This window comes from Mizuhopecten yessoensis, unplaced genomic scaffold (genome assembly GCF_002113885.1).
Source record: "Mizuhopecten yessoensis strain PY_sf001 unplaced genomic scaffold, ASM211388v2 scaffold11057, whole genome shotgun sequence".
In the NCBI taxonomy this organism is placed as follows: domain Eukaryota; kingdom Metazoa; phylum Mollusca; class Bivalvia; order Pectinida; family Pectinidae; genus Mizuhopecten; species Mizuhopecten yessoensis.
In genome coordinates this window covers 451,918-473,732 of record NW_018408857.1, presented here as the reverse complement: position 1 = coordinate 473,732, position 21,815 = coordinate 451,918, and the positions used below count along the sequence as shown (strand labels likewise).

The following is a 21,815-nucleotide window of genomic DNA, read 5'->3' as shown; positions in this document are numbered from 1 at the left end:
GACCTGTTATTCAAAGTCACTAGATATATACATCTCCTGTGATCTTGCAATTCAGTAAAATTGAGAAAAAACAAGCTTTAACACTAAACGCTTAAAAGATCATTAAAATATAAATCTCCTGATATTTTATATTTGGTCAAGGTCATTGATTTGGAGCAACACATTATCAAGGCTTACTTCTTGCTAAATAGTATCTACTGTGACCTTAGGTTTTTTAGTAGTACTTTAAAAGTTATTTACAAATTTAACTCCTGTGGCCTTGAATGTGGGTCAAAGTAATTTTTTGAAACAAACTTGATAATCCTCTATCCAAGCATGCTGAAGACTAATTATCATGATCCTAAGACTACTGGTTTGTGTAAGGTTTTTAAAACATTTGTCTTGATTTAAACATATTCTATTGTAAATATTTACAAAAGAATTGGACACAAGTTTTATAACTTATCACAGTCTTTTTCTTCAAAATACATGCATATAAACAATTACTCCATATGGCAATTTACGCAAAATATATAAATTATACCGGCATTTTTATATGGAAATAGTTAGGTGGGAGAAAGAAGAGAAGGAGAGAGACACGAGGAGGGAAAAGTAAGACAGGTAGAGTCAGAGAGCAAATAAGTGAGAAAGAGAAAGGAAGATGATCACATTTGACCCATTTAACCTTGAAAGTGTGTCTGTGTCATTCATTTGAAACAAGAGGCCCAATGGGCCTGCATCGCTCACCTGGTATTAATCTCACACTTGTAATCTTAATAGCGGACTAAATAACAGCTACAGGCAGAATATCAGTGTTTGATTCATAAGAACCTATTTAAAGATTTAAACATATGACGCCTCTGAACTTGAATAAGGACATTAGGTTGAAAGTGGGAAAAGATCATTCATTTGAAAAAACTTGGTAGCCCTTCATCCAAGCATGCTACAGGCCCAATTTCAGTACCCTTGGCCTTTTGGTTATTGAGAAAAGGTTGTTTGAAGATTTTAAGACATTTGACCCATGTGACCTTGAAAGTGGGTCAAGGTCATTCAATCGAACAAACTTGGTAGCCCTTCATCCCAGCATGCTACAGGCCCAATATCAGTACCCTCGGCCTTTTGGTTATTGAGAAGAAGTCGTATGAAGATTTTACGACATTTGACCCCTGTGACCTTGGAAGTGGGTCAGGGTTATTCATTTGAACAAACTTGTTAGCCCTTCATCCCAGCATGCTACTGGCCAAATATCATCAGCCTGGGCCTCTTGGTTATTGAGAAGAATGTGTTTAAAGTAAAAAGTTGACGCCAAGCCGCGGCATAAGCTCACTTGGCCCTTCGGGCCAGGTGAGCTAAAAAAATGATAGCCCTCCATTCCAGCAATTACTACAGAATAAATTTCCCCACAAGCGGGTATATCTTAGTACACAATACACAGGTATATCTACCTACAATACAGGTATGTCTTATTACCCAATACAGGGGTATATCTACCCACAGTACAGGTATGTCTTATTACCCAATACACAGGTATATCTACCGACAGTACAGATATGTGTTATTACCCAATACACAGGTATATCTACCGACAGCACAGATATGTCTTATTACCCAATACACAGGTATATCTACCCACAGTACAGGTATGTCTTGTCATCCAAAACACAGGTATATCTACCCATAGTACAGTTATGACTTATTACCCAATACACAGGTATATCTACCCACAGTACAGATATGTCTTATTACCCAATACACAGGTATATCTACCCACAGTAAAAGTATGTCTTATTACCCAATACACAGGTATATCTACCTACAGTACAGGTATGTCTTGTCACCCAAAACACAGGTATATCTACCCACAGTACAGGTATGTCTTATTACCCATTACACAGGTATATCGACCCACAGTACAGGTATGTCTTATTACCCAATACACAGGTATATCGACCCACAGTACAGGTATGTCTTATTACCCAATACACAGGTATATCTACCCATATTACAGGTATGTCTTATTACCCAATACACAGGAATACACATACATTTTAGACAATACACGCCAAGTATGTAAATGCTATGGTTTTTAAACACACACACTCCACTGACCTACTTTACTATGGATTTCTTTATAATCACTGTATGTCTGTCGGTAACCTCGCTCAACAGGGAAGTTATTTACTATGTACAACTGCAGGTTGAAACAGGTAGATCTATGCATTGCCGCAGTGATGGGCGTACCTAGAGCAGAAATTTGTTGATATTACTGAACTAGTCAGCAGTATTGTCAAATTCAGCCGAACTTTTGACTTTAAGTTTAGATCAAACTTTTACATTGTCAGCAGGAAAGTGACAGATTTATCAGCAGCAAAGCTAGAGGGAAGTTCATCATGTGATTGTGAATTCCAGGGCTGGATAAATACGGACAATGTAAGTGAACATTGAGATGTGTGGAATGGAAAACTTAGATTCATCATCACAGTGAGGTAGCTATTCTACAGTGTTTTTACATTGCTATAAGTTTAACAAACATATGCTACTGGATGGGACAGTTATAAGTCAAGTTTTCATTTCTTTACATGACAAACTCTTATTTGTGAGTGTTTACTGATAACAATATATTAATACAAGAGCAACAAACAATCTTCAAGACTTCAACAAATAATCTAGCTTTTCATCAAAATGGCAACCCCTATAAGCCAAATTCCTCTCCGTATCAAAGGTCAAACGACATGTATACACCACAAAGGGAGACAGCTAGAATTTTATTGTGAAAAATGTCAGGAACTTGTTTGTCCAAAATGCCTTTCTTCTATACACAAAGCCCATCCAGTTAGTGAGCTAAGTGAAATCACTCCTCAGAAAGAACCGGACATTAAAAACTTTATAGACAGAACAGAAAAAAATGACCTTGTACAAATTGGAAAATACATCACCACTACCGATACCCTGCTTAAAGACAACACCAGTACTTTTGAGAAGCTGTCACAAAAGTTAAAAATGCAAACGGATAAATTAAAACAAAAGTTGGACATGCTAACAGCACAGACACTCTCTCTATATCACAAAATGGAAGAAGATAATACAAAACTGATAAAGAAATACAAACAGGACCTGGAGATGTACGAGAAGCAACTCAAACAACAAATACAAGAATGTAAAGCAGCTCTCCAGCGTAGTTCGCACATACAGATTTATGATACATATTGTGAGATTCATTCTCCTACATACAGTCTCCCTGTAAAACCTGTCCTGGGTACTGCCAACTTCACTCCAAACGAAAGTCCTCAAGATAACTTGAAAAAAGCCTTGGGAAAAGTTATAACCTCAGGTCAAGGTCAAACTTTAACTGACCAGGATCGGTCAGTCTCAACATCTGATGATCTGGGACAACCCTCTACACAACAACAACGGTCAGAAACAAAAGTGAAGAAAGCAGTGACAACATGCAAACTACTGCCACAGACCAAGGTAGTGGAGGAGTTGGGGTCTCCATGTTACATTGATTCTACATGTCCCACTACTGATGGTCAGGTGTGGACCAGTTTCTGGAACAGTCGCACATTAACTCTCCTGGACAGGAAGGGGATAGCAATACAGGAGGTCAACCACAATGCTGGGATCTATGACATCAGTCTGTCACCCACCACACACACACTGTGGGTCTGTGACAGAGACAACCACATCATGGAGCTGGTATCAGGACGCCTGACACAGAGATTCAGTACCAAGAAGGTCCCCTCATGTATATGTGTTACAGCCAGTAACCATGTCATTGTAGGGATGACCAAACACATCTCCAAATTTACCACAGATGGTAAAATGGTGTGTACTACAATGGTGAAAGGGACTGGGAAACCATTAGTGTGTACACCAGACAGGATCTCAGAGTGTCCTGTCACTCACAATGTGCCAGTCACTGATTTCAATAGTGAAAGTGATGGTGGTGATGGAAACAAACATGTTGTTGTGATGGACACTGATTTCAAGGAGCTGTTTGTATATAGAGGTGCCATCCCCAGTACATATAGACCAACACCACAAACAGGAGGTATACCATTTTACCCCCGTGGTGTGGAGTATGACAGTGTGGGGAACCTGATCATAGGGGACGGTAACAACAAAAGGGTCCTACTCATCAGTGGAGGTGGTGAGTTCCTCAGGGTCATATACACAGACACAGTCTCTACATGGGCTGTAGGTATAGACAGGGAGGATGTCCTGTGGGCAGTGTTTGGGTCAATGTTTTTGGGTAAGAAAGTCAAACTACTACAGTACAGCAGTGTGTGACACCTGTAACCAAACAACTAGTATATCTAGTTACCATGACAATGACATGGAAATCAAAGACGAAGTCAACTTATCATGTTTACCAATCAGCTAACGGTGTGTGGCATTCACAGGATTATAAGTCAAATGTCTAGACTACAGATTGTGTGACATTCACATGATTATAAGTAAAATGTCCAGACTACAAATTGTGTGACATTCACAGGATTTTTAAGATTTTTAGTAAATTGTCCGGACTACAAATTGTATGACATTCACAGGATTATAAGTAAATTGTCCAGACTACAAATTGTGTGACATTCACAGGATTTTTAGTAAAGTGTCTAGACTACAAATTGTGTGACATTCACAGGAATATAAGTAAAATGTCCAGACTACAGATTGTGTGCCATTCACAGGAATATAAGTAGAATGTCCAGACTACAGATTGTGTGACATGCACACGATTATAAGTAAAATGTCCAGATTACAGATTGTGTGACATTTACATGGTTATAAGTAAAATGTCTAGCCTATTGTCAGATTGTGTGACATTAACAGGAATATAAGTAAAATGTCTAGACTATTGTCAGATTGTGTGACATTAACAGGAATATAAGTAAAATGTCCAGACTACAGATTGTGTGACATGCACACGATTATAAGTAAAATGTCCAGATTACAGATTGTGGGACATTTACATGGTTATAAGTAAAATGTCTAGACTATTGTCAGATTGTGTGACATTCACAGGAATATAAGTAAAATGTCTAGACTACAGATTGTGTGACATTCACAGGATTATAAGTAAAATGTCCAGATTACAGATTGTGGGACATTTACATGGTTATAAGTAAAATGTCTAGACTACAGATTGTGTGACATTCACAGGAATATAAGTAAAATGTCTAGACTACAGATTGTGTGACATTCACAGGATTATAAGTAAAATGTCCAGATTACAGATTGTGGGACATTTACAAGATTATAAGTAAAATGTCCAGACATAAGTAAAATATCTAGACTTCAGATTGTGAGACATTCACAGGATTATAATTTTGAGACCAAATAGCCTTTACAACTCTGTAGCCATTACTATCTAGGACACAGTGGAGCCAGCCCCAAACTAAGAAATAATGGTAACAAAGCCAGCAAATGTATCGCTAGTCGTGGTCCAGGTACCCCTAGTCGTGGTCCAGGTACCGCTAGTCGTGGTCCAGGTATGGCTAGTCGTTGTCCAGGTACCGCTAAACGTGGTCCAGGTACGGCTAGTCGTGGTCAAGGTACCGCTAGTCGTGGTCCAGGTACGGCTAGTCGTGGTCTAGGTACGGCTAGTCGTGGTCAAGGTACGGCTAGTCGTGGTCCAGGTACGGCTAGTCGTGGTCCAGGTACCGCTAGTCGTGGTCAAGGTACCGCTAGTCGTGGTCTAGGTACCGCTAGTCGTGGTCTAGGTACCGCTTGTCGTGGTCTAGGTACCGCTAGTCGTGGTCCAGGTACCGCTAGTCGTGGTCCAGGTACCGCTAGTCGTGGTCCAGGTACCGCTAGTCGTGGTCTAGGTCCTGCTAGTCGTTGTCAAGGCAATGTCAGAAGGGGTAATGTCGGTCCTGGCCATCATCTTAATTCATAGGACAATGTGGAGTGTGGGGACATGCCCCAGAATCTCAAAGTTCTATCATGAAAAATAAATGGTGGACTTTATACATGGTAATAAGCTAAAATAAGCAAATTCGTGGAATGTATATCCCCCACTTGCAAGACATATTGTAGGTAAACATTATTGAGGTTAAGTTTAAACATGTGAGTATCATGCTGTTGAGACATAATGTATAGCTTGAAACTCGAAATAAAAAAAAGCCTTATACCTCATTAATTTTCTGGATGTGCATACAGAATTTGGTTGAATATCTGCACAATATCTACAGAATGCAATGTGTGATATGGAAAACCACTTGTGTACTTTGTAAGCTCACTCTCCACTTCATCAATTTAAATTTGTATAATAATCCCTTGTACATGTATTACATGAGCATGTAATTGTTTGACATTTAACCTATGAGTCGGATAGCTCTCGGAAATAAAGAAACTGAACTGAAACAGAGGCTGTACCATTGTTCACAACTAACAGTGTACATTTCCTTCGTTGATGTACAGTGCTGTTTTGTGTAGGCTTGTGTGTGGCAAAGGGTTAAACACAATCTGTACTGACCTACTTCACTATCTATGTAAGTTATAATCAGTGTAAGTCTGTCGGTTACCTGTCGCTCCACAGGGAAGTTATTTACTATGTACAACAGGGAAGTTATTTACTAGATCTATGCAATGCAGCAGTGATGGGCGTATCCAACCTACTTTGAGTGAATCTATAAAGGCCTAAATATTTACCATTTTAAGTCCACCATCAATGTAGTCCTGAGTTAAGATACCCTTTTTAATTTTATCTATTTTACTATTCCATAAAAACTCCTATAGTAAACAGTTAAGTTTAGAAAGAAATTTTTCATCTGGATTTGGCAGTGAGATAAACAGATGATTAAACTGTGAAATAAGTAATGACTTAATTATGTGGATTTTACCAATTGGAGTTAATATTCTTCTATTCCATGATCTGATGAGTGATTTAAGTTTTGTTATTTTTTTATCAAAGTTCAACTTGGGTATCTTATGCAAGTTTACATGAAATTCAATCCCAAGAAGTGTGAAATTTTCTCTACCTCACTGTAAATTTAGTTTTGGAAGGAATTTCTCTGAGCTACACTTCTTGCTACCAATCCATACCACTTGAGTTTTTGAAATATTCATTTTTAATCCTGATATATTAGCATAAGAGTTAAGTTCTTTAATAGATTCTATAAGTGACCGTTCTGTGCCATCTAGTGCAAGTGATGTATCATCAGCATATTGAGACAAAAGTATCGGACTATTTTATGTCTCAATAAATACAATTGAACCTTCAAGAGAAACAAGAGGCGTAATGGGCTGTATCCCTGACCTGTTATTCAAAGTCACTAGATATATACATCTCCTGTGATCTTGCAATTCAGTAAAATTGAGAAAAAACAAGCTTTAACACTAAACGCTTAAAAGATCATTAAAATATAAATCTCCTGATATTTTATATTTGGTCAAGGTCATTTATTTGGAGCAACACATTATCAAGGCTTACTTCTTGCTAAATAGTATCTACTGTGACCTTAGGTTTTTTAGTAGTACTTTAATAATTATTTACAAATTTAACTCCTGTGGCCTTGAATGTGGGTCAAAGTAATTTTTTGAAACAAACTTGATAATCCTCCATCCAAGCATGCTGAAGACTAATTATCATGATCCTAAGACTACTGGTTTGTGTAAGGTTTTTAAAACATTTGTCTTGATTTAAACATATTCTATTGTAAATATTTACAAAAGAATTGGACAAAAGTTTTACAACTTATCACAGTCCTTTTCTTCAAAATACATGCACATAAACAATTACTCCATAAGGTAATTTACGCAATATATATATATAAATTATACCGGCATTTTTATATGGAAATAGTGAGGTGGGAGGAAGAAGAGAAGGAGAGAGACACGAGGAGGGAAAAGTAAAACAGGTAGAGTCAGAGAGAAATTAAGTGAGAAAGAGAAAGGAAGATGATCACATTTAACCCATGTAACCTTGAAAGTGTGTCTGTGTCATTCATTTGAAAAACATGATAGCCCTCAACTCCAGCAACTACTACAGAATAAATTTCCCCCAAGCGGGTATATCTTAGTACCCAATACACAGGTATATCTACCTACAGTACAGGTATGTCTTAGTACCCAATACACAGGTATATATACCTACAGTACAGGTATGGCTTATTACCCAATACACAGGTATATTTCCCTACAGTACAGGTATGGCTTATTACCCAATACACAGGGATATCTACCCATAGTACAAGTATGTCTTATTACCCAACACACAGGTATATGTACCCACAGTACAGGTATGTCTTCTTACCCAATACACAGGTATATATACCTACAGTACAGGTATGTCTTATTACCCAATACACAGGTATATCTACCCATAGTACATGTATGTCTTATTATCCAATACACAGGTATTACTGAATACACATACATTTTAGACGATACACACCAGGTGTGTAAATGCTAAGGTTTTTAAACACACACTCCACTGACCTACTTTTCTATCGATTTCTTTATAATCACTGTATGTCTGTCGGTAGCCTCGCTCAACAGGGAAGTTATTTACTATGTACAACTGCAGGTTTAAACAAGTAGATCTACGCATTGCTGCAGTGATGGGCGTACCTAGAGCAGAAATTTGTTGATATTACTAACTAGTCAGCAGCATTGTCAAATTTAGCCGAACATTTTACTTTTTAAGTTTTGATCGAAAATGCCAGCAGGAAAGTATGTGACAGATTTATCAGCCAAGCTACAGGTCATCATGTGATTGTGAATTCTAGGGCTGAGAAATATGGACAAATGAAAGTGATTATTCGGAGGTATAGAATGGAAAACTTGGATTCATCATCACAGTAACCCTTGACATCAGTGATCGTGAGGTAGTTATTCTTTAGTGTTTTTTTTTACATTACTAAATGTTTAACAAACATATACTACTGGATGGGACAGCAAAATCAAGTTTTCATTTCTTTACATAACAAACTCTTATTTGTGAGTGTTTACTGATAACAACATATTTATACAAGAACAAAAAACATCTTCAAGGCTTCAACAAATAACTAAGCGTTCTGTCTAAATGGCAACCCCTATAAGCCAAATGCCTCTCCGTATCAAAGGTCTAACGACATGTATACACCACAAGGGGAGACAACTAGAATTTTATCGTGAAAAATGTCGGGAACTTGTTTGTCCAAAATGCCTTTCTTCTATTCACAAAATCCATCCAGTTTGTGAGCTAAGTGAAATCACTCCTCAGAAAGAACCAGACATTAAAAACTTCATAGACAGGACAGAAAAAAATGACCTTGTACAAATTGGAAAATACATCACCACTACCGATACCCTGCTTAAAGACAACACCAGTACTTTTGAGAATCTGTCACAAAAGTTAACAATGCAAACAGATAAATTAAAACAAGAGCTGGACATGCTAACAGCACAGACACTTTCTCTTTACCACAAAATGGAAGAGGATAATACGAAACTGATAAAGAAATACAAACAGGACCTGGAGATGTACGAGAAGCAACTCAAACAACAAATTCAAGAATGTAAAGCAGCTCTCCAGCGTGGTTCACACTTACAGATTTATGATACATATTGTGAGATCCATTCTCCTACATACAGTCTCCCTGTAAAACCTGTCCTGGGTACTGCCAAATTCACTCCAAATGAAAGTCCTCAAGATCTTTTAAAAAAAGCCTTGGGAAAAGTCATCACCTCAGGTCAAGGTCAAACGTTCACCGACCAGGATCGGTCAGTCTCAACGTCTGATGATCTGGGACAACCCTCTACACAACAACAACGGTCAGAAACAAAAGTGAAGAAAGCAGTGACAACATACAAACTACTGCCACAGACCAAGGTAGTGGAGGAGTGGGGGTCTCCATTTTACATTCATTCTATATGTCCCACCACTGATGGTCAGGTGTGGACCAGTTACTTGAACAGTGACACATTAACTCTCCTGGACAGGAAGGGGATAGCAATACAGAAGGTCAAACACAATGTCAGGATCATTGACATCAGTCTGTCACCCACCACACACACACTGTGGGTCTGTGACAGAGACAACCACATCATGGAGCTGGTATCAGGACGCCTGACACAGAGATTCAGTACCAAGAAGGTACCCTCATGTATATGTGTTACAGCCAGTAACCATGTCATTGTAGGGATGACCAAACACATCTCCAAATTTACCACAGATGGTAAAATGGTGTGTACTACAATGGTGAAAGGGACGGGGAAACCATTAGTGTGTACACCAGACAGGATCTCAGAGTGTCCTGTCACTCACAATGTGGCAGTCGCTGATTTCAATAGTGAAAGTGATGGTGGTGATGGAAACAAACATGTTGTTGTGATGGACACTGATTTCAAGGAGCTGTTTGTATATAGAGGTGACATCCCCAGTACATATAGACCAACACCACAAACAGGAGGTGGACTATTTAACCCCCATGGTGTGGTGTATGACAGTGTGGGGAACCTGATCATAGGGGACTGGGACAACAAAAGGGTCCTACTCATCAGTGGAGGTGGTGAGTTCCTCAGGGTCATAGACACAGACACAGTCTATACATGGGCTGTAGGTATAGACAGGGAGGATGTCCTGTGGGCAGTGTTTTGGTCATTGTTTGGGGGTAACAAAGTCAAACTACTACAGTACAGCAGTGTGTGACACCTGTAACCAAACAACTAGTATATCTAGTTACCATGGCAATGACATAGAAATCAGAGACAAAGGAAACTTATCATGATTACCAATCAGCTAACAGTGTGTGGCATTCACAGGATTATAAGCAAAAACTCTAGACTACAGATTGTGTGACATTCACAGGAATATAAGTAAAATGTCTAGAATACAGATTGTGTGACATTCACAAGATTATTAGTAAAATGTCCAGATTACAGATTGTGTGACATTTACATGGTTATAAGTAAAATGTCTAGACTACAGATTGTGTGACATTCACAAGATTATAAGTAAAATGTCCAGATTACAGATTGTGTGACATTTACATGGTTATAAGTAAAATGTCTAGACTACAGATTGTGTGACATTCACAAGATTATAAGTAAAATGTCCAGATTACAGATTGTGGGACATTTACAAGATTATAAGTAAAATGTCCAGACATAAGTAAAATATCTAGACTACAGATAGTGAGACATTCACAGGATTATAATTTTGAGACCAAACAGCCTTTACAAATCTGTAGCCATTACTATCTAGCTAGGACACTGGTGGAGCCAGCCCAAAACTAAGAAATTATGGTAACAAAGCCAGCAAATGTACCGCTAGTCATGGTCCAGGTACCGCTAGTCGTGGTCAAGGTACTGCTAGTCGTGGTCCAGGTACACCTAGTCGTGGTCCAGGTACTACTAGTCGTGGTCAAGGTACCGCTAGTCGTGGTCCAGGTACCGCTAGTCGTGGTCCAGGTACTACTAGTAGTGGTCAAGGTACCGCTAGTCGTGGTCCAGGTACCACTTGTCGTGGTCAAGGTACCGCTAGTCATGATCCAGGTACCGCTAGTCGTGGTCCAGGTACCACTAGTCGTGGTCAAGGTACCGCTAGTCGTGGTCCAGGTACCGCTAGTCGTGGTCCAGGTACAGCTAGTTGTGGTCTAGGTACCGTAAGTCGTGGTCCAGGTACCGCTAGTTGTGGTCCAGGTACCACTAGTCATGGTCTAGGTACAGATAGTCATGGTCTAGGTACAGATAGTTATGGGCTAGGTACAATTAGTCATGGTCTAGGTACAGATAGTCATGATCCAGGTACAGATAGTCATGGTTTAGGTACAGATAGTCATGGTCTAGGTACAGATAGTCATGGGCTAGGGACAGATAGTCATGGTCTAGGTACAATTAGTCATTGTCTAGGTACAGATAGTCATGGTCTAGGTACCACTAGTCGTGGTCTAGGTACAGATAGTCATGGGCTAGGGACAGATAGTCATGGTCTAGGTACAATTAGTCATGGTCTAGGAACAGCTAGTTGTGGTCCAGGTACGGCTAGTCGTGTCCAGGTACCGCTAGTCGTGGTCTAGGTACCGTTAGCCTTGGTCCAGGTTCCACTAGTAGTGGTCTAGGTACCGCTAGTTGTAGTCTAGGTACTGCTAGTCGTGGTCTAGGTACAGATAGTCATGGTCTAGGTACCACTAGTCATGGTCTAGGTACCGATAGTCATGGTTTAGGTATAGATAGTTATGGTCTAGGTACAATTAGTCAGGGTCTAGGTACAGAAAGTCATGGGCTAGGTACATATAGTCATGGTCTAGGTACCGATAGCCATGGTTTAGGTATAGATAGTCACGGTCTAGGTACAATTAGTCATGGTCTCGGTACAGATAGTCATGGTCCAGGCACCGCTAGTCGTGGTCCAGGTACCGCTAGTCGTGGTCTAGGTACCGTTAGCCTTGGTCCAGGTTCCACTAGTAGTGGTCTAGGTACCGCTAGTTGCAGTCTAGGTACTGCTAGTCGTGGTCTAGGCACAGATAGTCATGGTCTAGATACAGTTAGTCATGGTCTAGGTACAGATAGTTATGGTCTAGGTACAATTAGTCATGGTCTAGGAACAGATAGTCATGGTTTAGGTATAGATAGTCATGGTCTAGGTACCACTAGTCATGGTCTATGTACCGATAGTCATGGTTTAGGTATAGATAGTCATGGTCTAGGCACAGATCGTCATGGTCTAGGTACAACTCATCATGGTCTAGGTACAGATAGTTGTGGTCTAGGTACAGATAGTTATGGGCTAGGTACAATTAGTCATGGTCTCGGTACAGATAGTCATGGTCCAGGTACCGCTAGTTGTGGTCCAGGTACGGCTAGACGTGGCCAGGGACCGCTAGTCGCGGTCTAGGTACGTTAGTCTTGGTCCAGGTACCGTTAGTCTTGGTCCAGGTACCGCTAGTTGTGGTCCAGGTACGGCTAGTCGTGTCCAGGGACCGCTAGTCGTGGTCCAGGTACCGCTAGTCGTGGTCCAGATACCGCTAGTTGTGGTCCAGGTACGGCTAGTCGTGTCCAGGTACAGCTAGTTGTGGTCCAGGTACGGCTAGTCGTGTCCAGGTACCGCTAGTCGCGGTCTAGGTACGTTAGTCTTGGTCCAGGTACCGTTAGTCTTGGTCCAGGTACCGCTAGTTGTGGTCCAGGTACGGCTAGGCGTGTCCAGGTACCGCTAGTCGCGGTCTAGGTACGTTTGTCTTGGTCCAGGTACCGTTAGTCTTGGTCCAGGTACCGCTAGTCATGGTCCAGGTACGGCTAGTCGTGGTCCAGGTACCGCTAGTCGTGGTCCAGGTACGGCTAGTCTTGGTCCAGGTACCGCTAGTCATGGTCCAGGTACGGCTAGTCGTGGTCCAGGTCCTGCTCGTCGTTGTCAAGGCAATGTCAGATGGGTAATGTCGGTCCTGGCCATCATCTTAATTCATAGGACAATGTGGAGTGTGGGGACATGCCCCAGAATCTCAAAGTTATATCATGAAAAATAAATGGTGGACTTGATAATAAGCTAAAACAAGCAAATTCGAGGAATTTATATCCCCCGCTTGCAGGACATATTGTAGGTAAACATTATTGAGGTTAGGTTTAAACATGTGAGTATCATGCTGTTGAGACATAATGTATAGCTTGAAACTTGAAGGAAAAAAAAGCCTTATACCTCATTAATTATCCGGATGTGCATACAGAATTTGGTTGAATATCTGCACAATATCTACAGCAATTATCAAACAAACCCCAAAGAGTGCCCGAGATGGGTGGAAAGACAGAGAAACAAAAACATTGTTATCAAGTTTGAAGGAATTTGGCTAATATTTTTTGTTAATCAAGGGGCCATAACTCCGCCAAATGGAGTCCAATTAAAGTGGTTGTCAAAGTTGGCCAAGCCTGTAATGCCTTGAAACCTGTTACTAAGTTTGAAGACAATCGGATAATATTTGCGAGGGTTAATGAACAGAAACGGCAGATGACATTTTTCGTTATTCAAGGGGCCATAACTCCATCAAATAAAGTCCGTTGAAAGTGGTCATTGAACTTGGTCAAGTTCTTAAGGCATTTAATCCTATTACCAAGTTTGAAGAAAATCTGTTAATATTTGTTGCAGTTATTGCACGGAAAGGGCAGATAATGACGTTTTTCGTTATTCAAGGGGCCATAACTCCGCCAAATAAAGTCCGCTGAAAGTGGTAAAACAGACAAACAGTCAGACAGACAGTGAAAGTGGGGGATAATAAAAAAGTTTTTTTCAATTATATCAAGACGTACAATTATTCTTTAACAATTGAAGGTTTTTCATGTTATATTTACCCTAGATTACTAGGTATAAGATCACAAGGTGGTGGGATTGTTATCCTAATTAAAAAAGTGCTTGTAAATTATGTATCTATAATTGAAACAATATATGATTCAACCATATGGTTAAAGGTATCGAAAACCCTTATTGATAACCACAATGATTTAGAGATATATATAGCATGTTTGTATATGCTGCCTTCTAGTTCTGTATAATTTGAATTTATTTTATTTAAGTTTATACAAATACATTTCTAAGGTATTCTATCTCCTGGACCTCCAGAGTTAGGATGCATAATTTGTTGTAAATTGTTAGTTCATTACTGTATTACAAATGTATTAAATTTTGTGTGTTGATGTTGTTTACATATACTTTTTATTTTTTATGTATTCTAGTAGTAGATGATGTGAATTTATAATGTGAAGGTATGTGTTTAAATCATAAGATCAATTGAATTTTAAGTAGGTTATGTCATTACTTGATTACCACGTAATAAGTTGCATAAGGTTAGAGATGAGGTCATCATACTAATTATTTATAGACATCACATGACCATTAACGACCAATGGTCAGTTAGTTATGTGACGCTAAGCATCAGTTTACACAACAAGAGGCCCAGACAGCCTGTATCGCTCACCTGACTATATTTAAAATAATTGGTAGGTGCTGTAAATACATATAAAATTTCAGAAAAAAACATCCAGTACTTCAGATATAACAAATTTCAAACCCACCATTTATACAAAATTGAGTCCCCTTGGCCAAAGGATGCTCCAGACCAAATAAAGATAAAATCCCTTAATCCCTACGGTAGGAGAAGGTTTTTGAAGGTTTTACCTCTATTTCCCCTATTCGGCCCCGGCCCTCCGCCCCAAGGGGGGCCACACACACCATTTATACAAAATTGTGTCCCCTTGGTCCAAGGATACTCCAGACCAGAGAACTGGGTCCGATAAGGGAATCAAACACTGGCCGTCTTATTGACAATGTTCTATCCATAGTACCACCTGACCACGTAAATATTTTTTCAACAATCTTGTGCAAACAAGGGATGGTTAGATATTTGTGTGAGATTCAGTCACATGACACAAGGATTAAGTCATGTGACCACATCAGGATGTTACACTGACACTTCACTTAATCTTGTGCACCTATCTAGCCCTAACAAGGGATGATTAGATACTTGTGTGAGATTCAGTCACATGACACAAGGATTAAGTCATGTGACCACATCAGGATGTTACACGGACCTTTATCTGCGTCTGTTTTCTCGCTGCTGTTTGAGCCCATGGACAGGGTTCGGAACTGTGGAGCGGTGTAGAGACTCTGGGAGTACAATACCATCAGCATCCTCCAACTCTGGGCCACCTTCGTATATAGAAATAACACTTTAAGTCAAAATAATCGTATTTTCCCAAAAAAGGAAAAACACTCTTTTCCTTTACAGTACATATTTCACTTAATGTCACATCAATTAATGGCACATTTTGGTTAATATCATGTTTTCATATGACAATTGAGAAATGATATTAAGAATCCCTGTCCCACTGCACGGTTGTTTATCATATATACAATAACCTCCCCTTAACTTCAGTTTGGGTACATTTCCATTTACAAGGGTAGCTGAGTTGGTTAGAATGAGTTTATCACAATCTGAAGTCCAGGTTTCGAATCCCGGTCTATAGGTCTGCAGAATTTTACTTTCAGTGCATAATAATTCATTATATTTTGTTTAAAATTTCTGAGATTCATCTTTATTATTTTTTCGTAGAAGTCCCACAAGGTATGGTTCTCTTTGCAGAACTGATTTTTCAAAGCTATAGACATGCCTGAATAAACAGTTTCCGATACATAGTAACAGTTTTCGTCAGTGGTACGGGGATCTTTAATCAGAACTCACTGTATCAATAAAACAAGGAATTATCACCTAAGTATACTGTAAACATACTAATTTTAGAGCGCTCTGACAACAACAGACTGGTATAGGTCACATTTTTCGCAGGTAATAAAAGACCTCACCTGGTAACGACCTTGGCTCTCGGCCACTTGAGCATTTTGTTCACAAAGCTTGTCAAGTGAAAATCCTTTCAGGAGATAGCGTTGGGCGGAGTCTCGAAACCAGTCCATGGACAGCGAGGTCTGAAAATTTATAATAGACAAAGTTTGTAATGTCTTTTAATAAACTCATCAGACCTGTACAGGTGATAATGTTATTGATTTCCACTCTGATATAAAACCAGAAATGAATTTTAAACCCCGCTCAGAGGTTCCACACATGAAACAATGAAGTCTACCAGGAATACTATTCCTGACAAACTTTTTTTTATTTGTCTAATTCTTCTGATTTATTTTGATATCACGCTATAGTTTTTAATTTAACACTGCTATTTGTTCTAAACAGACAATGGTTTTATTTTCAACAGACAATGTTTTGTCATATAATGTTTTAAAAGAGACATTTTTTTAAAAGAAGGATTCACAGTCAAAAGACTCTTCACAGCACAATGGACAAAATTGTTTATTGATACTCTGACAGCCATTGTTGATTTTAAGCGTTTTTTATTTTAAAACACTTTGACAAATTTAACACATACAGTAATTAAATTAAATTAAAATGTGTCTGATATCTGTGAAAATGAACCATTCATCTAATTTTGTTGTGAAAGTACGGCAGTGTCAATCATTATTGGGCAAGATTGATATCCAAGTCATCTCGATATCCAGGGGTTACGCTCAATTAAGTGAAGCGCTTCCATGTGTTAAATGTATGCGTGTGTCATGGGGACATGTTACTGGTGTAAATATCTCCTTGTAATAGCATGGATTGAATGCCGATTTTAGAGTGCTACCTCATTACAATGCCATGCCTCAGGTGAGTACGTAGCACAAGTGTCAACATAGTCATATTGTACTAACAACGAGTACATCAGTCAATATCGCTATCAATGTAAAGCTAGCTTCAAGCGCAGACCAGTAAGCTAATTTCAAGGTCTTTGGTTTGGTTTGGTTTGGCCAATTAACAGGACCCATAATCTTCCTCTCTTGGCTAAATGCAGGGTTTTCAAGAAAGCCGTTAGGAGAAATACCAGGTAATAGATACATGTAGAAAAGAAAATATTAAAAAAAAAAAACGTTGCGATTGGTACAGCAGATTCCGTGTGGTCTTTTCTCTGTCACCGACGGGAGGGAACAATTATAAATACTCATTACTACAGGGGGCTACCATATTAATCACCTCTTACGAATAATGCAGAGAAAAAAACATTTGGTCTGTTTGTGTGTTTATATATATATATATATATATACATTATAAACCATTATTACCTAGTGGTTTTGGTTTTCACTTTCACTCTCTGCACCCCTGGAATATGTCAAAGCAAAATTGAAGGCATACAGCTAGCTATTTGATTGGTGTCAGGTAAAAAAACCTGACCAATCGCTAGGCTGGCACTTGTCCTTTTAAGATTACAGAGGTGCGACGCCCGACTTCAAAGCCAGTAAGTGTTACCGTTACGCGACCACGAGATTCTTTTTATGTACATCAACAGATCAAACTAGTCTCCTTGTCTCATCCACAAGGTGGCGCACACTAAGCCTTCAATTTTGCTATGACATATATTCCAGGGGTGCAAAGAGCGTAAGTAAGAGTAACCCCTGGATATCGAGGATGATGTAAGCTCGACCTAGATTGTATGTCACATACCAAATTGATATATTAATTCAATAACAACATAATAGGAAAATGAACAATGGTGTGTCATATCAGGTCTTGCATCAATATTTTATGGCAATTCGCAATAAAATAAAATCACCGAACGAATTCATGCACCTAACATTACCTCATGTTTATTACAGTTGTGAACGTGCAGTGTGCTATACGCCTGTGTGAAATGATCGCTGCGGGACGGCTTCTTATGAAATATTGACAACTTCCCAGAGCTGTGTTTGTCTGAAATAAATAACAAAACAATTTTGAAAGAGCCTGCATGGACAACCCATACATAATAATTTTGTTTGGAGTCTTACTAGCTAAACCAACCAAAGAACGAGGAATTAATATAGTGTGCCATAGTTTGGTAAGAACAGGGAATTTATTTGTCTGACCTTCAACAATACATGAAGGCAGCGTTTACTATGCATTAAGTTTAAAATAACAAATGATTTATTTGTATGGCTCAAAACAAAATATGTGTAGAAAGAGTAAATTAGGAAAACAAGGAACTCATTAAATTGTGTGTTCTAGTATATACAATACCTGTAGATTGCAAGGGAAAATACCAGTTGATAAAGTATGTTAAACCCTTTCACCCTTATGTAACTTTAGTAGACTCTACCAAGCATTGATCTGGATGAGTCCATTATGGTCTGCAGTGGTGAAAGGGTTAACAGAAAACGAAATTAATATGGTGTGGCCTAATTTCTTAGATTTTTTTTTCAAAGCAAACGCAGAAACAAAATGATGTAACCAAGTGCAGTAAAATCAAATACATTTAAAAACAGACTCGATAAACATTGGATTGATCAGGCACTGAGATAATAGAGCTAACATACTTAGTAAAGACGTGATGCCTATAACTTAACCTTCATTTAGGTGTATGTACATGTATGTAACATTTGTTTAAACATGTTGGAGTCCGGTGCAGAGGACCATACAGATAATAACAATAAACTTCACTAAACTTAACCACCTTTGAATGGTATATTTTCCAACAAATCTGTGCTTCAGTGATACTTTATGTCAGGGTTTATTCTACAACTTTATTCTACAACTCTCTATAACTTGCAGGGACACATTCATTTTATGTCTATAGTACCGTAATTTAACACTTTTGAACATTAAGTGCAAATACCATTAAATATGATTTTCCTGTTAAAATATTGATTATTCATATCTGGTAATGATTGCAAATAGCATTAATTTTGATTAACTGTTGAAATAAGTATGTACACTTTGTGACCTAAAACCGATACCTCTCAGCGAATAACAGGGAATAATTAACTACGCCTGGCATCCTAAAATACCTCCTTTAGAGAGCAGAATATGTTGCAAAGAAAAACAAGAGGCCATTGGGCCTTAACGGTCACCTGATATATTTATACAGAGAGTTGATTTTGTTTTTAACACGAACAGAAATATTATTCAGTGACAAAAAACAATAAAACAACCTTATTCAATATCTAGCATACAGATTTAAGACTAAAAAGTATTTGAAACTAGCACCTCTGATTCTAAACAAGAAAAAATGAAGAAATTTTAGCACACTGACTCCTTTGGGCCCCACCCTTCAGCCCTTGGGGGTAGGGCTGGCTCAAAATTTTCAAAGTATCAAACTGTCAACTCAGGGTTATAATTCAAATCAAGTTATTAACATGTAATATTCAAAGTAGCATTTGCCATTATAAACCATAATAAATTTTGCCCCCCCACCTTCCTTCCCCAGGGGGTAAACGTGAGACCCTAGGGTCATAAACCTTAAGACCCTTCCATCTATGAAGAGTGTTTGATTCTACCATATCTGGGTCTTTGAGAAGATTTTATTTTGAAATTTCAGTCAATTCAACCCTTTTTGGCCCTATCCATCAGCCCTGGGGGGTCAGTCAGGGCTCATATGTGCATACCATCAAACTGCTACCCAATACTGATAATGCTAACCTAAATTTAATTACTTCCAATGAAAATTAAACAAATGTTGGTCCAAAATGTGATTTCCCTATATAAACTATAGTAAAATTTACATCCTTCCCAGGGGGAAACGTGATACCCAAGGGTCATGAAATTCACAATTTTGGTAGAGCACCTTAAGACCCTTCCATCTATGAAGAGTGTTTGATTCTACCATATCTGGGTCTTGAGAAGAAGATTTTTGAAATTTTAGTAAATTTGACCCTTTTTGGCCCCGCCCCTCAGGCCCCTGGGGGCCGGGGACCAAACTGGCAACTATTTTTGTTGACTTTTGGCCATGGAAGGTTTCTGCAAAATTTCATTGAAATTGGTTCAGGGGTTTTGGAGAAGAAGTTGAAAATGTAAATTGTTTACGAACGGACGACGGATGACGCACGACGTACGACGACAGACAAAAGGCGATCGCAATAGGTCACTTGAGACTTTGTCTCAGGTGAGCTAAAAATTGTTAATTTGATGTGCCCTTGTACAGAACCTGTGGATAGGGTACGCTCCCCGTGGGCATGGGACACCGTGTAGTCGAGGTTCATGTCGATTCCGGATGGCGTGACATGGTCGGCTGGACGTTTGGCATCTTTGAACACATGTTGGTATAAGGTACAATCCTTACTACAGCTGTAGAACATATGGGGGTCCTCCTTCTTCCAAACAATGTCTACAGTAACAAATGACGAGGTGGAATAATAAAGATATGGGTTAATGTATGAACTGAAAATACTGCCAAACATCAAAACATCGGCTACTGAACAAGTATTTACTTTTACAGGGAAATACTTTTTTTTGATAACCTAAAGATTTTGTCATTATATTAATATACAATCATGTTTCATGCTCCTAAAATATTCATGTGTTATGCAGTTTATTTTGCAGTTGTTTAAACCTTTTCCGTTTTTTTCTTTACAAATTATCATTGAACGAGTATTTTTCAATCAATATTTGAACATTTATATCGATATATCATTAAAAAAATATCAATACATGTTAAATGAGGATTGACAGAAGACATATCATATTTGTTTTCATATTGTTTGGATTTCTTTCACTGGGAATGATTTTGGCATATTTTCAAAATATTTTTTAAAAGATTACATGTCAAGATCAAAATAAGGTAGAATATGTCCTTTTTTTAATTTTAAATGTATTTATTTTTAAAGAACAGAGGTGGCATCCCAAACATATTTCTCTAACAGATACATATATATTTAACACTACATTTGACATAGACAATCAAGACTTTCACCAATGGCTGTGAACAGATCTTCTGCACACCGGGCAATGCTCACCGCAATTAAACTTTTATCTTTAATTTATTGCCCTCTATTTATCATTACAGTGAATTTTAGAACACAACATCCAATTTGTTCCCAGTTTACAGTAGAAAACTATTTTGTGAAGTAGGTGGGACTCAAATTGCTCCGACAACAGGAGTCCAAACCCATGAACGTGCTAACACATCATGGTTCAAACATTGTCACTGCATGTAGACCTCGTGACTTCTTATTGCCAGCAAGCCATTGGTTATATGTTTTTAAATTGTACTTTTTTTTATTTTAAAAATTTTACAAAAAATGTTCAACAAATGCTATCAACTTATATTAATCACTGTTGTTGGCCCAGATGGTAGCATGTAGGTCTTATTTTGGGAGGTAACTGGAGTACCCGGAGAAAACCTACATCATCGCCTGATCGGGCAGGTGACCCAATACCTTTTCACATCCGATCAGGAAATCAAACCCCCAGCAGCCTTGGTGAAAGTGTTATCAACTCTGCCATCCGACCACCAACTGGTTATATAACATGACTCTAGGCCTCTTTGTGTTTCATGAAATACAGTATGACCGTTTTTAAATATTTGACCCCTGAGCCCTCGAATACTTATCAAGGTCATTTCATTTCACTAGAGTT

At 38.6% G+C, this 21,815-nt stretch overlaps 2 protein-coding genes across 3 annotated transcripts in view; one reads left to right on the top strand and one right to left on the bottom strand.

Annotated features, from left to right (window-relative positions):
- Positions 1-21,815, bottom strand: part of LOC110465143 (WD repeat-containing protein 24-like) — a 56,686-nt gene that overhangs the window by 21,992 nt on the left and 12,879 nt on the right. For both annotated transcript variants that reach the window (XM_021520757.1, XM_021520759.1), the window contains exons 10-13: positions 20,386-20,565; positions 18,067-18,176; positions 16,247-16,366; positions 15,478-15,595 (exon numbers count right to left, since the gene is read on the bottom strand). In XM_021520757.1, coding sequence (XP_021376432.1) covers positions 15,478-15,595; positions 16,247-16,366; positions 18,067-18,176; positions 20,386-20,565 — 528 coding nt within the window. The remainder of the gene's footprint in view (positions 1-15,477; positions 15,596-16,246; positions 16,367-18,066; positions 18,177-20,385; positions 20,566-21,815) is intronic.
- Positions 2,095-10,845, top strand: LOC110465144 (tripartite motif-containing protein 2-like). The gene is made up of 3 exons (XM_021520760.1): positions 2,095-4,330; positions 8,701-8,704; positions 10,674-10,845. The coding sequence occupies exon 1, from the start codon at positions 2,662-2,664 to the stop codon at positions 4,267-4,269; it is 1,608 nt and encodes a 535-aa protein (XP_021376435.1). The 5' UTR covers positions 2,095-2,661; the 3' UTR covers positions 4,270-4,330; positions 8,701-8,704; positions 10,674-10,845.